Here is a 12,878-nt window from a genome sequence, read left to right on the forward strand (position 1 = left end):
GCCTGCATGTTTATGTTGTATAACTCTTGTTATGGATATTTCTCAAACTTCTTTTAATATTGTTATGACTCTGTTTACCTGTTGAGATGTAAGGCGTACAATTTGGTCGAAAATTTGAAGCTTGCCAGACTGTGTGTCATGATATATGCTCTTTGTTATTTGCATTGTGTTTTACAAATGTATTTTTATTTCAATTTTTAAGGCAATACCCTTTTAGCTGTTTAAGATGTGTGTAAATTTACCTGTATTCTCATTGTTGTGACAAGTACATCGTCATGATGTAGGAGTTTGTGTTGTTGCGTTTCTTGTTGTTATGTTCATAATAATCAGCAAGATTTCTCATACACTTTTGTTACATAGCTGTTTCCGATATGTTTTCACTGTGAAAAACATGCTACCATTTTTATACATTGTCTTCGTTAAAACAATTGATTTAATGGGTTTTTTTTCAATTTTGAATACAGCAATTGGTACTTTTTACAATTTTGAATAGAGACTGTGTACATATGCCTATTGTACGGAGATAATTAAACAATAAAAGTCATCCATATTTATCGTTGTACCAGCCTTTGAATATTTTCCAGATGAACTCCTTAATTGTCCAGGGCATTGTGGTAAATAACTTGCCATCACAGATTCGTTTTGAGTCTGGTTTGAATGACACGATGCTACAAGTAACCATCAAATCAAATTATACAGTTTTGTCAAGGCTGTGACCATATCACTGGAATTGATTTGGGCTTGTCTCCACGACAAGTTGGAATGAATCGTAGCAAAAGGACTTCTCTTCCTTGCGTTAATACCGGTACTCAGGATACCATCTTTTCCAACATAAGGTTAGTTTAGAAATTCTTATTATTATTTTTGGGGGGAGCCTTGTGGTTAACGCACTCGCTCGTCATACTGAAGACCTGGGTTTGATTCCCTCTTTGGTACCATATGTGAAGCCCAATTCTCTGATTTTGCTGTAATATTGCTAGAAGTCCATAAAACCTCACCCACTCACTCACTCTGATTCTTTGCATCACATATACTTTCACTAGGTCTGTTGATGTAGATTATGCTGAATTTCAGAAGACTTCATTCTGATTAGGTGTAGAATTCAAATTCTTTCAGAAAACCTATTTTTTTGGTTGTTGAATTCAAGTTCATGAAATTCTGTTGGAAATGAGAAACTCTGTGCTAAGTTGGTGCTAACTGTGCTAACTGGAGATGGTGTCATTACTTCGAAACCTGGTGGGGGCATGGGTGGCCCAGTTGTCTAAGGCACCGCGGTTCGCTGTGCAGAGTTGCGTCCCTTGGGCACGCCAGAAACCTATGATTGTGGGTTCGAAATGCCCAGATTATGTTTCTAGGTATTTCAGCACCATACCTGCGCTTGTGGGTTTCACAAAAGTGGTAAACGTCTGAGACCTGCATCAATTAGGGCTTTCCCCCCACATTAAGCTGACATGCAGCAATATAACTGGAATACTGTTAAAAGTGGTGTTAAAACAAACTCACTCACTCTCCTATGGTAATTGAATCTAGGGATGCCTTAAACCTTTAAGTTTTATCTTAGGGTTATGACAAAGACCCCTTGACGTTCCTACTTAATTTAAGATACTGCACCTGCTTGATCATTGTGGATCTATCTATGTGCAGTGATAGGAGAATGGAGATTAAAACACTTATTTCTTCAGTGTGTGCATACTATGACCTATTTCTTTGTACAAAGGGCACATTTTTCTTTTGTCTTGGTTTGTTAATCAGCTGACCCTAAACTATGAGAAATTTCATACCGGGTAAAACAAAAAACATTGTGTTTATTCCCAGTTTTCATAATCATCAATGTAAGAAGTTGCCAAGCAATTACCGTAAATCTTTCTGCCCTCACACTTAACTGAGAAGTATTTCAATGTATTATATTTTTTTAAACTTTCCAGACTGAGATTAAATTTTACCCCAAGACCCCGGTTATTCGTTAACCTAGATAAAATAATATAGGCTTGAACTTGAGTCGTACATTCCAGGTCCTGAGTGTGTGCATGTGTTTTATGCTATTTCTAATGTGGGCATTTTGAAACCTTTTCACACCAGTGAATTTTAAATAATGTATATTTGTCACATGTGTTACTGGTCTTACAACGACCTATATGTATGATTCATTTGTCATCAATATATCTGTTTGTTTGTTTTCTCTGAAAACAGAGAAATGGTGTATGTCAATGTTTTCAGACGAAGACATGTATATTTGTGTTGTGCCTGAACGGTTATAAACAGATAATGTGATCAATAAAAGTCATATTTTATAACTTATCCTATCTCACACTGCATTTCTTCCTTCTTTCGAATCATGTGGAAATGTGCTTGACCAAAGTTTCCAGCCAGGAACTTTTGCAGGTTTGGGTGATCGTCTTCAAACCGTACATACCCATGCTGATCCCGACATCCTCGTGCCACATCTAGAGTTTAGGGGCGGTTGTGTAGCCTAGTGGTTAAAGCGTTAGTTCGTCACGCCGAAGACCCGGGTTCGATTCCCAACATGGGCACAATGTGTGAAGCCCATTTCTTGTGTCCCCCGCCGTGATATTGCTTTAATATTGCTAAAAGCGGCATAAAACCATACTCACTCACTCAATCACATCTAGAGTTTATACATCAGCTTCCACATCAGCTGAGTTGGCTCGTCCACGTTCCAAAGTCCGAGATGATTCCGACTCACCGGCTCTATTCGACACCAGACAGCATGACGTTTGTTCCTCTGGACAGGTGTTGAAGATACAATGTTTCGTGCTGTTAGCACTCAAGCAGCACCTTCTTCTACACTCTAGACCAATGGAAACAGCTGCCAGGTCTTCTGACGTCGACACAAGCATTCGCTCAGAGAGTTCAACTTTTGTGGCTGAAGGTCGATTCCGGCCGCCCACTTGGGATCTTAATGTCATCCTCCGCCTTGTGTCCTCTACAAAGTATGAACCACTTGCTGGGAGGACTGTGAACTGACCACACTCAAGACTGTCTTTCTCACTGCTGCTAATAGTGAGTTAGATGCATGCACTTGATGTTAACAGGGTCTAGTTTGAGTGAATACAGAATGGGAAGTTCTTCCCGGGCCTTCGCTGGGACTTCATCACGAGATGCAACTGGCTCACTTGTTTACCATGTTGTTGTTGGCATCCATCCTGAGCCCAGTTGATCTTGATCCATATGCCTGGTTACAGCGCTCCGTATCTACCTTGAGACTGTGTGGCCACTTCATCCCACATTTGGGGCGGTTGGGTATCCTAGTGGTTAAGCGTTCGCTCGTCACTCCGAAGACCCGGGTTCAAATCCTGACATGGGTACAATGTGTAAAGCCTATTTCTTGTGTTCCCCGCTGTGATATTGCTGGAATATTGCTAAAAGTGGCGTAAAACCAAACTCACTCATCCCACATTTCTACTGCGGCCACCAGGAAAGTCTCCCACACCTCTTGGACCATCCTGCAAGCCTACACCTTCGCTCAGTTGCCTGCTCCTGTAACATCCAATCCACATTGACTGGAGCCGACGCCTCTACCATGACCTCACGCAGCAGTTGCACCCCGTCTGCCATCATTGCGGGTTTTTGGTGTTACATTAAATTGTATATATGTTTACAATGTATATACTTATAGTATCTCACACGCTTTATGCCCACCCGACCCCCCCATCACAGTTCTTCTAGCCTGTCAGCTCTAAGGAAGAGAAAGATGTGGCAGAAGTAGTCAGGTGTTCATATCGTGTAAGGTCACAACGCCCGGGATAACAGTGTGATACCCATTTGTTGGAGTGGTGGCCATGTTGATGCTGGGATGTGTTTTTAGAACCTGGGAACTTTGTTCAAGCACGTTCCACATAAGGATCTAAAGAAGAAGGATGAAATGCATAGTCTGAGGTAGGATAATATATAAAAATACAATTTCATGTAAAATTTACAATATTTTTACAAGGATAAATATATAGTCTTCAGTAGGCGTCAGATGGCATACTCCTGTAATGTAACCAATCTTTGCACACATTGTGTTCAACCTAGACTTTATTCAAGAGTTTCTATAATTTTTAATGTATACTACTCCAAAGAAGTTAAGGATCACCCAATTCTTTCAGAATGGTAAAGTAAATCTGACATGAGAGATTAACTATAGTAATATGAAAGAATCAGGTGATCCTTAACTTCTTTTGATTAGTACATTTTATACAAAATCAATGAAACGCGTGAAAACACCGTGTTCTCTATTAAACATGCTTATTAAAATCTCCATACTTAAAAACAAAAAATATATAACCTCAAAATCAAAATTTTGAAATTATTTTTTGCATTTAAGTTGATATGCTTTTCTTTCATGTATGTCTTTCACCAAACATTTTTAACTAGATACTACCCCAGAACTTGCTTTCGCATGCTTATTTGAGGTATGTCAGGAGCTGTGGATATAACTTGTATATTCCTCCTTGTTGCGAAAGGATGACCAGAATTGACAATCTGGTGCACCACAGGAGTGAAGTGGATTGCTGTTTCAACATCCATCTGTCATGCAGGGGATGGCAGGGTAGCCCCCCACATACATTGTGTGGAGAGCTTTCTCGTCTCACCCACATATTGCTGGAACATTGCTTAAAGGAGCAGCATCAGGTACTGGTGACACCAACATACAATCCAGTACTAGTGACACCAGTATACTGTCTGGTACTGATGACACCAACATACAATCTGGTACTGGTCACACCAACATACAATCTGGTACTGGTCACACCAACATACAATCTGGTACTGGTCACACCAACATACAATCTGGTACTGGTCACACCAACATACAATCTGGTACTGGTCACACCAACATACAATCTGGTACTGGTCACACCAACATACAATCTGGTACTAGTGACACCAGTATACTGTCCGGTATTGATGACACCAGCATACGTTCAAGTATTGATGACAGTAGAATACCACCCAGTACTAGTGACAACAGCATACCACCCTGTACTGTGACACCAACATACAATCTGGTACTGGTCACACCAACATACAATCTGGTACTGGTCACACCAACATACAATCTGGTACTGGTCACACCAACATACAATCTGGTACTGGTCACACCAACATACAATCTGGTACTGGTGACACCAACATACAATCTGGTACTGGTGACACCAACATACAATCCAGTACTAGTGACACCAGTATACTGTCCGGTATTGATGACACCAGCATACGTTCGGGTATTGATGACAGTAGAATACCACCCAGTACTAGTGACAACAGCGTACCACCCTGTACTGTGACACCAACATACAATCTGGTACTGGTCACACCAACATACAATCTGGTACTGGTGACACCAACATACAATCTGGTACTGGTGACACCAACATACAATCTGGTACTGGTCACACCAACATACAATCTGGTACTGGTCACACCAACATACAATCTGGTACTGGTGACACCAACATACAATCCAGTACTAGTGACACCAGTATACTGTCCGGTATTGATGACACCAGCATACGTTCGGGTATTGATGACAGTAGAATACCACCCAGTACTAGTGACAACAGCGTACCACCCTGTACTGTGACACCAACATACAATCTGGTACTGGAGACACCAACATACAATCCAGTACTAGTGACACCAGTATACTGTCCGGTATTGATGACACCAGCATACGTTCGAGTATTGATGACGGTAGAATACCGCCCAGTACTAGTGGCAACAGCATACCATCGGGTGTTTGTGACACCAGAATACGACCAACATACCATCCAGTACTAGTGACACCAGTTTACTATCAGGACTGGGGACACCAGCATATCATCCGGTCCTGGTAACACCAGTTTACTATCAGGACTGGGGACACCAGCATATCATCCGGTCCTGCTGACAGCATACCAACATTCACTCCAGGAATGTTGACTACACCTTAATCATGTTTTATTCTATAGTGTTTGCCATCAAGACTATGTTAAAGCGTTATGTGTTTGTATCTGGATATCCATCCACCCTTTAGTATCCCACCTTGGTGTTTACGTCACTTTGGCATGTACCAGGTTCGTAGGAGTTACAGGTGTATCCTCTGGCAGACTATTTTATTGCAATAAACCTGCTACAATCAGTGCATATCTTGGTTGTCTATTGAATCTACTGCTGGTGGCACCTCGGGGCCGGTGTCCTCACTACCACCTGCTTGTCAAAGTTTGGCAGTGATCAATATTCGTCAGTCGTCCTCAAGACCAGCAGATACTACTGCTTCAAATGCATGAACAGGATTGGAAGCCCTCTCTAAAACATATTTACAACGAAAGATCCTCTCCAAAACTCCTCCAGAAACAATATACGAAATTGCAACAATACATAGGGAAGTAGATGGCGGCAAAGCATAGAATAATAATAGTTTACAATATTGATTTAATAAAATATTTTTATTCTTGATAAATGTCTATGTACAATTATGAATATAGCTTTCTTTTCTTTTATTGTTAACAGTGAATTTGTTTTTTTTGTCAATTTAACTATGTTATACGAAGGGTCGCTGAAAGTCTTACTTTGATGGAGGGACGGTCGGGTAGCCTAGTGGTTAAAGTGTTCGCTCGTCACGCTGAAGACCCGGGTTCGATTCCCGTACAATGTGTGAAGCCCATTTCTGGTGTCCCCTGCCGTGATGTTGCTGGAATAATGCTAAAAGCGGCGTAAAACCATACTCACTCACTCACTTTGATGGACTGCGTTGATGGAGTTGTTTGTTAATTATTTTTTAACAAAATAATCTCCGAGGTCCATGTACTTCTGCCAACGATGCTGGAGTGCCCGGACCCCAATGGTGTAGAAGGCTTCCTCCGGTTGGATGTTTGCCAGACAGTTCTTTCTTAAATTTTGTAAGAAGGTGGAATCTCGTGGTGTCAACTCTGGTGAACGCGGATGATGTTCAATGAGTTCAAAGTCACAGTCATACATTTCAGCCATGGTGACAACAGATTTGTTTACAAGTCCGTTGTCCTGGTGGCATTTAGCCTTGATATTCTCACGAAGATGCTTAAGCAGATTAGCATAATATTGGCCATTAATTGTCGGACCTTTCGGGAGGTAGTCCACTAGTAGGGTTTGGAATCACAGAAAAAAACCCGAAGTTTGCCTTATTCGACGAAGGAGACGTTAGATGTTTCCACTGCTTTGACTGTTGTTTAGTCTCTGGCTGATAGCGGTGAACCAACCCCATCCCCACCCCCATAATTACAAATCGCTCAAGAGAATCAGCTGGGTCTGCTTCAAAAGAACGTAAACTCGCACAAGTGATGATGAACCTGGACTGTTCTGCACAAGAGTCTAAAGTCTGAAGAATGTTCTCAACTCACTCATAAGAGAATAAGAGATCCGGGATAGAATAGGTCTTCGACAACCCATGCTTGTCGTAAAAGGCGACTAACGGGGTCGGGTGGTCAGGCTCCCTAACCTGGTTGATGCATTTCATCGTATCCCAAATGCTTGGATCGATGCTCATGATGTCAATCATTGGTTTGTCTGGCGTTAAACAACAAACAAACAAACAAACACTCATAAGAGATGTCTCCTGGATTGTCCATGTGACGTGTGATGAGTCGTCGATCCTCCATAGTCATGTCATTTATTTTTTTCCATATACGTTTCCATAGTGGCGGGAGCTGAAAGTCTTCCTGATCTTGGATCATCGTCAAGGCTATCTCTTCACCGCCCAGCCCTTAACAGGGGCAAAGGAAGGAGCGTCATCCCTAAAGTTGACACCATGTCTGCCCTTTCAGTTGGATATACGTGACGACAGTACTGTAACCAATTTGGTCCATTTCCACCAACAGACTAAAAGTTGTCCTGTAGAAATGTGCTGCTGTATAGTTGGTTCAAATGTAGCATGTAAGCATGGAATGTATTGCACTTAATGCATGAAAACTGATAAGGGTGTACCATTCATCCTTCGTAGTTTTTACCCTGTCTGGCGCTCGGCATTAAGTGGCTAAAACAAGGACTGGTAGGCTCGGAGCCATTATTCTGCGTCTGAGTTGGGTATTCATGTTAAACTGAGACATGGTATCTCAGAGGGCTAGTACCATAAAATCGGCATCAGTCCGGACTAGTACATGTGGCCACACATACACGTGCATGCACGTCGCTATATAAGTGCAATAATCTTGAAAGGACGTTAAACCCTATTTCACCTCATCTCATCTTCGGAGCAGGACCACTGTCCATCTCAGGAGGATAGGGAGGCTGCAGGCCATTTTTTTAGAGAGTGAGCAAATTTGCCATAACGCTTCATCAATAACTTGACAGATAACTACGACTGTTTTTGTTTTATCGGCTCTTATCGATAGAAATACACGACCTCTGACATTGTACACCTGCATTCATCCTTTATCAGGGACAGCTGGGCGTCTCGCTGATCTGTTGATTTAAAATCCACCAACCGGGGCCGGTAAGAACCGTTATAAAGATTGATCCGAAAATGTAGACGAACATCATTGTTTGTTTGTTTACTCAGCGGTATCGATTAAACGTTATTGTTCATATTGTTTGTAATAGCTGGCTCTGTAATTTGTATTATTTTACTCGTAGATTGTTACGACATGCGACCTTCAGAACGGCATGTTCAAACGTGCAACTGTCATTTGGCCAATTTCGTATTCTATCACAATTCGCTAAATACAAATGACAACAAATCAGATCTAGATTATCTAGTACATTTATTTTCATTTTATTTGGACAAATCAGCAAGACCCTTTCGTTTCGGAAGGAATCCCACCATTTCAGTTGATCAGTCGAGTTTCTGTCGGCCACGAGTCGTGACATTCAACGTCTTTATTTCAATGACTGCGACATTTCGATGTAGATGCTAACACCGTTATCAAGCAAGTGATGATAAACATCAATTATCCACATGTATACAACCTCCCTACTTCACATATCTGTGAGTCACTTGCTTGATAAGGGTGTTAGTATCTACACCGACATGTCGCGGTCATTGTATTGAAGAGGCTTTGCATAACAAAATATTCAAAGAAATAAAGCATGAAAGCTTGACCAAAGCTAAATAAAGTAATCTCTGTTACAATTAACGACAGAAGTATACTTTGTTATCTTATAAAATACAGTGAGCTCCTTCTGTATGAGTGAGTGAGCGAGTTTGGTTTTACGCCGCTTATAGCATTATTCCAGCAATATCACGGCAGGGGACACCAGAACTGGGCTTCACACATTGTACCCATGTCGGGAATCGAACCCGGGTATTCGGCGTGACGAGCGAACGCTTTAATCACTAGGCTACCCGACTGCCCCGCCCCCCCCCCCCCCTTCTGCATGAATTGGAATGTTGGTGGATATTTATTATTTCTAAAGTTGAAAATTATTCGTTTTGACAAATAATTATAAGGTTGAAAGGATTGTTATTTTCCATAAATAACCAAAAAGGACCTTTTTTTGTGAATTGTTACCGGGGTTTGCATTTTGTGCGATATCCACGTTTCCATGTCTCGCCAGATTGTTCCTGTTCGTGTTATTTTCGGGTGACTAATAACTGTGTGTTCTCCACCTGTATCGATGCATGCTACAGCACGGCGTCTTACTTATGTTGTCAGCCGCACGGCCACGTCCTACAGTACTCTCCGCCATTCCTCCTTGATCTATGATAAAATATTGGGGTTTACGACTGTCGTAAATCTATGTTCAAGTATTGTTGTAGAGATGCGACCTCTGTGTCAAACAAAGCCGTAGGAAGCTTATCTATACTATTCTCATATCGGTGTCTGAAGTAGAGCGGACGAGCTAATTCCGCCATTCCTCCTTGATCAATGATGAAATATAGGGGTTTACGACTATCGTAAATCTCAGTTAAAGTATTGTTGCAGAGATGCGACCTCTGTGTCAAACAGGAAGCTTATCTATACTCTCCCCATAACGGTGTCTGTAGCAGTGCGGGCGAGGTAATTGAAACACGCGTGAGATGTTATTACATTTTTTAAAATGTACATTAGAACATTATTTAGTGACTGGTATTTTAGTTAATGTGGCGGTGAGATTGTGTATGTGTGAGGACTGGGGTGGGGCGGGTTTTGTTGTTATGAAAAAGTCCATAACAAAAGTCCATGCGGGACATTGTGTTTTCTCTACTTGCTTCAGCCTCGATTATCCAGTGTATTTTATCATCATTCTGTTTTGGGGAGTACCCAGGACCCATTCGCCACTATGCTTAGAAAGGAAGTGACGTCACCAACTGCGTCGATCCTATATCTAGCTCAGTACAGCGTTTCTTTCGCTCGTGAGTTTTTGATTTTGATTGGAGTCCTGACATTCGAATCGGGCTCAACATGAAGCTATGGTTGCGAATAGGGCCATAGTATACAATGAATAATTTAGGATACGCTTCATTGTCATTCTTCGTAAACATTTGGTAAGGGATCGGACATTTATTACAGTGGTAGATGGGTCAGAGGTCTTTTATGCACTAATGTACTGAAAATAATGACCCTCCTCTAATGCTTGTCATATTTTCTCATGCAAAAGCAGTTTACATTTTATTATCAAATGCCCATTTTCTCATGACCCTTCCCAAATATGTACATCAATTTTTATAACCCTCCCATAAAGACTGTCAGTTTATTGTTGACCCTCCCCGATTACCTCTTACACCTACAGTGCCGTAGCCAGCCAGGGGGGGGGGGGGGAAGAGGATGGGGGGGAGAAGAGTTAACTACGGCCGTGACCTACCTTACTTTTGGAATGACCGGAGCATGAAACACACACATATATTGCTGAGCCTTAGACGACATATACCACCTTATTGGACCGTCTGAGATAGGAGACACACAAAAAACATAAAACTCTTAAAAATATTTGATAAATATTTACTCATACCGTTTGGCTTTGCTTCTAGGTTCGCTCACACTACGAACTATCAACTAAAATAACATTCCAATCTGCGCACAATGGCCGGAAACCAGGCTCCGTCTTGTCATCTGTTGTTCGATGACCGGGAGAAAGGCGACATCCTGATGCACGACGTGCATGTGCCTGGTCATGGGGTCACTCAGTGCACCTATTACTGCTGCATGCAGTGGAATGGGGGTCGCAATGGTTTGGGTTATTGTGGTATTCAAGAACACCCGGATGGACAGTGCTACATCTTCTCAATCTGGGATCCTACAACAACCAACGAGGCCATAGAACCAGTTTACAGACATCCAGGAACCAAGACGGAAAAGTTTGGCGGAGAAGGAACCGGTCTGAAGTCGATGAATTTCAGCATCGGATGGAAGCCAGACCAGTGGTACACATTGGTTGCTAGGAGATGGGACTACAAAGGACACACCTACTTCGGGTTTTGGGCTCGGGACCAGATTACCAACACGTGGTTCCATCTCGTTTCCATGGATTTCCCTGTGTCGGAAATATACTTTGAGACACCCACCGTGTGCTTCATCGAAGACTGGATTGGCAATGGGGACAAATACAGACGCGTCAACTTCAAGAATGGCTACAAGAGAACGACCGATGGTGCCTGGCAGCCCTTCCAGAAGGCGACGTTCAATGTGCTCCAAGAAGATGCTTGTAGGTTATACAACGACAACTACGACGGGGGCATAGACTGTAATGACTTCTTCATGCAGACTGGCAAGGGGACTACACCTTCTCCTATCTTGACCACCGACCGGAAGTTCTCATGTCAATCCGCTGCAAGGTCAGAACCATCGAATGACACCATTTTCTTCACAATAGAGGAAGTGACGTCAAAGAAGGTCACGTGGTCCGTCCCAGAATCCTCGACCCCCCAGTTCTCCTACAGGGTTATCGTTGATGGTGTAGATGTAGCTCGTGAAGTAGATCCAGCCAAAAGAAGCTGCAGCATTGACGCAACTTGCAGGTCAGAGGTGAAGGTCGTTTTGGAGGACATCATTGGGAGAAGGCGATCGTGGACTACGCGGGTTGAGTGACATTAGCCATGTGAGAAAAAAACACACATATCACACCTATTACTCCAGTGTAATTCTCAAGAGGTGTCCCTATCGAGAAGGACTTAGTCAGAGGGTCAATAAACATAAACCCAAGAGTTCCTCACACATTGCCGAGTCTCATATAACAATAACACCCGTGAAGATCCAGGGTAGAATAGGTCTTCAGCAACCCATGTTTGCCGTTAAATGCGACTATGCTTGTCATAAGAGGCGACTAACGGGATCGGGTGGTCAGGCTCGCTGGCATGGTTCATGCGTGTCATCGATCCCGATTTCGTGGATCGATGCTCATTATATTAATCAATGGATAGTCTGGCCCAGACGTGATTATTTACAGACCGCCGTCACATAGTTTGAAATATTGCTGAGTGCGGCGTTTAACAAACAAACAAACAAACATACATATAACCATACACAAACAAATCTCGTGCCAAGCCAGTACAAGAGTAACAAAGTTTGCAGCACAAACACCTTCCCCCGGAAAATCTGGTCAAAATTGACCTGCTGTCTAATGGGCCGTGGCAGGCACCGGTTGTAACTGGACAGAACTATGTGGTGGAAGATCTAGGGCAGGGGGTATTAGATAACTTGATTTTCACTTACTTTCTGCGATTTTCATTGGAGTACTTTGGTAAAAAACCCAAACACGATTATGTTGCCGACAGACCAAGGATCGTAATCAAGGGAAATCGAATTGGGATTTGTGTAGAGATACGATATTTTTTAGCTACAAATATTTGTTTTTATTGAATCTATACTATATTGAATATTGTTTTAGGAAAGATACCTTGCAGTAATGGGTTTTTTTGTGGCAGACAATTTTTTCATCAGTCTGAAGCATAATGAGTTTTTCCAGTAATTTTCTGACACAATTTATCTTTTTCGATAAATCCC

At 42.1% G+C, this 12,878-nt stretch overlaps 1 protein-coding gene across 2 annotated transcripts; it reads left to right on the top strand.

Moving 5' to 3' along the window:
* Window positions 1–9,868: 9,868 nt before the first annotated feature.
* On the top strand, window positions 9,869–12,003 carry LOC139477406 (uncharacterized). 2 transcript variants are annotated; one of them, XM_071259970.1, is made up of 2 exons: window positions 9,869–9,956; window positions 10,907–12,003. In XM_071259970.1, exon 2 carries the CDS (start codon window positions 10,959–10,961, stop codon window positions 11,961–11,963), a length of 1,005 nt encoding a protein of 334 aa, XP_071116071.1. In that variant the 5' UTR covers window positions 9,869–9,956; window positions 10,907–10,958; the 3' UTR covers window positions 11,964–12,003. The 2 variants fall into 2 exon arrangements, with proteins under 2 accessions (XP_071116071.1, XP_071116072.1); XM_071259971.1 differs by having other exon boundaries at window positions 9,910–9,971.
* The last annotated feature ends 875 nt before the right edge of the window (window positions 12,004–12,878 follow it).

This window comes from Haliotis cracherodii, unplaced genomic scaffold (assembly GCF_022045235.1).
Source record: "Haliotis cracherodii isolate W230 unplaced genomic scaffold, xgHalCrac1.p SCAF_33, whole genome shotgun sequence".
Classification (NCBI taxonomy): domain Eukaryota; kingdom Metazoa; phylum Mollusca; class Gastropoda; order Lepetellida; family Haliotidae; genus Haliotis; species Haliotis cracherodii.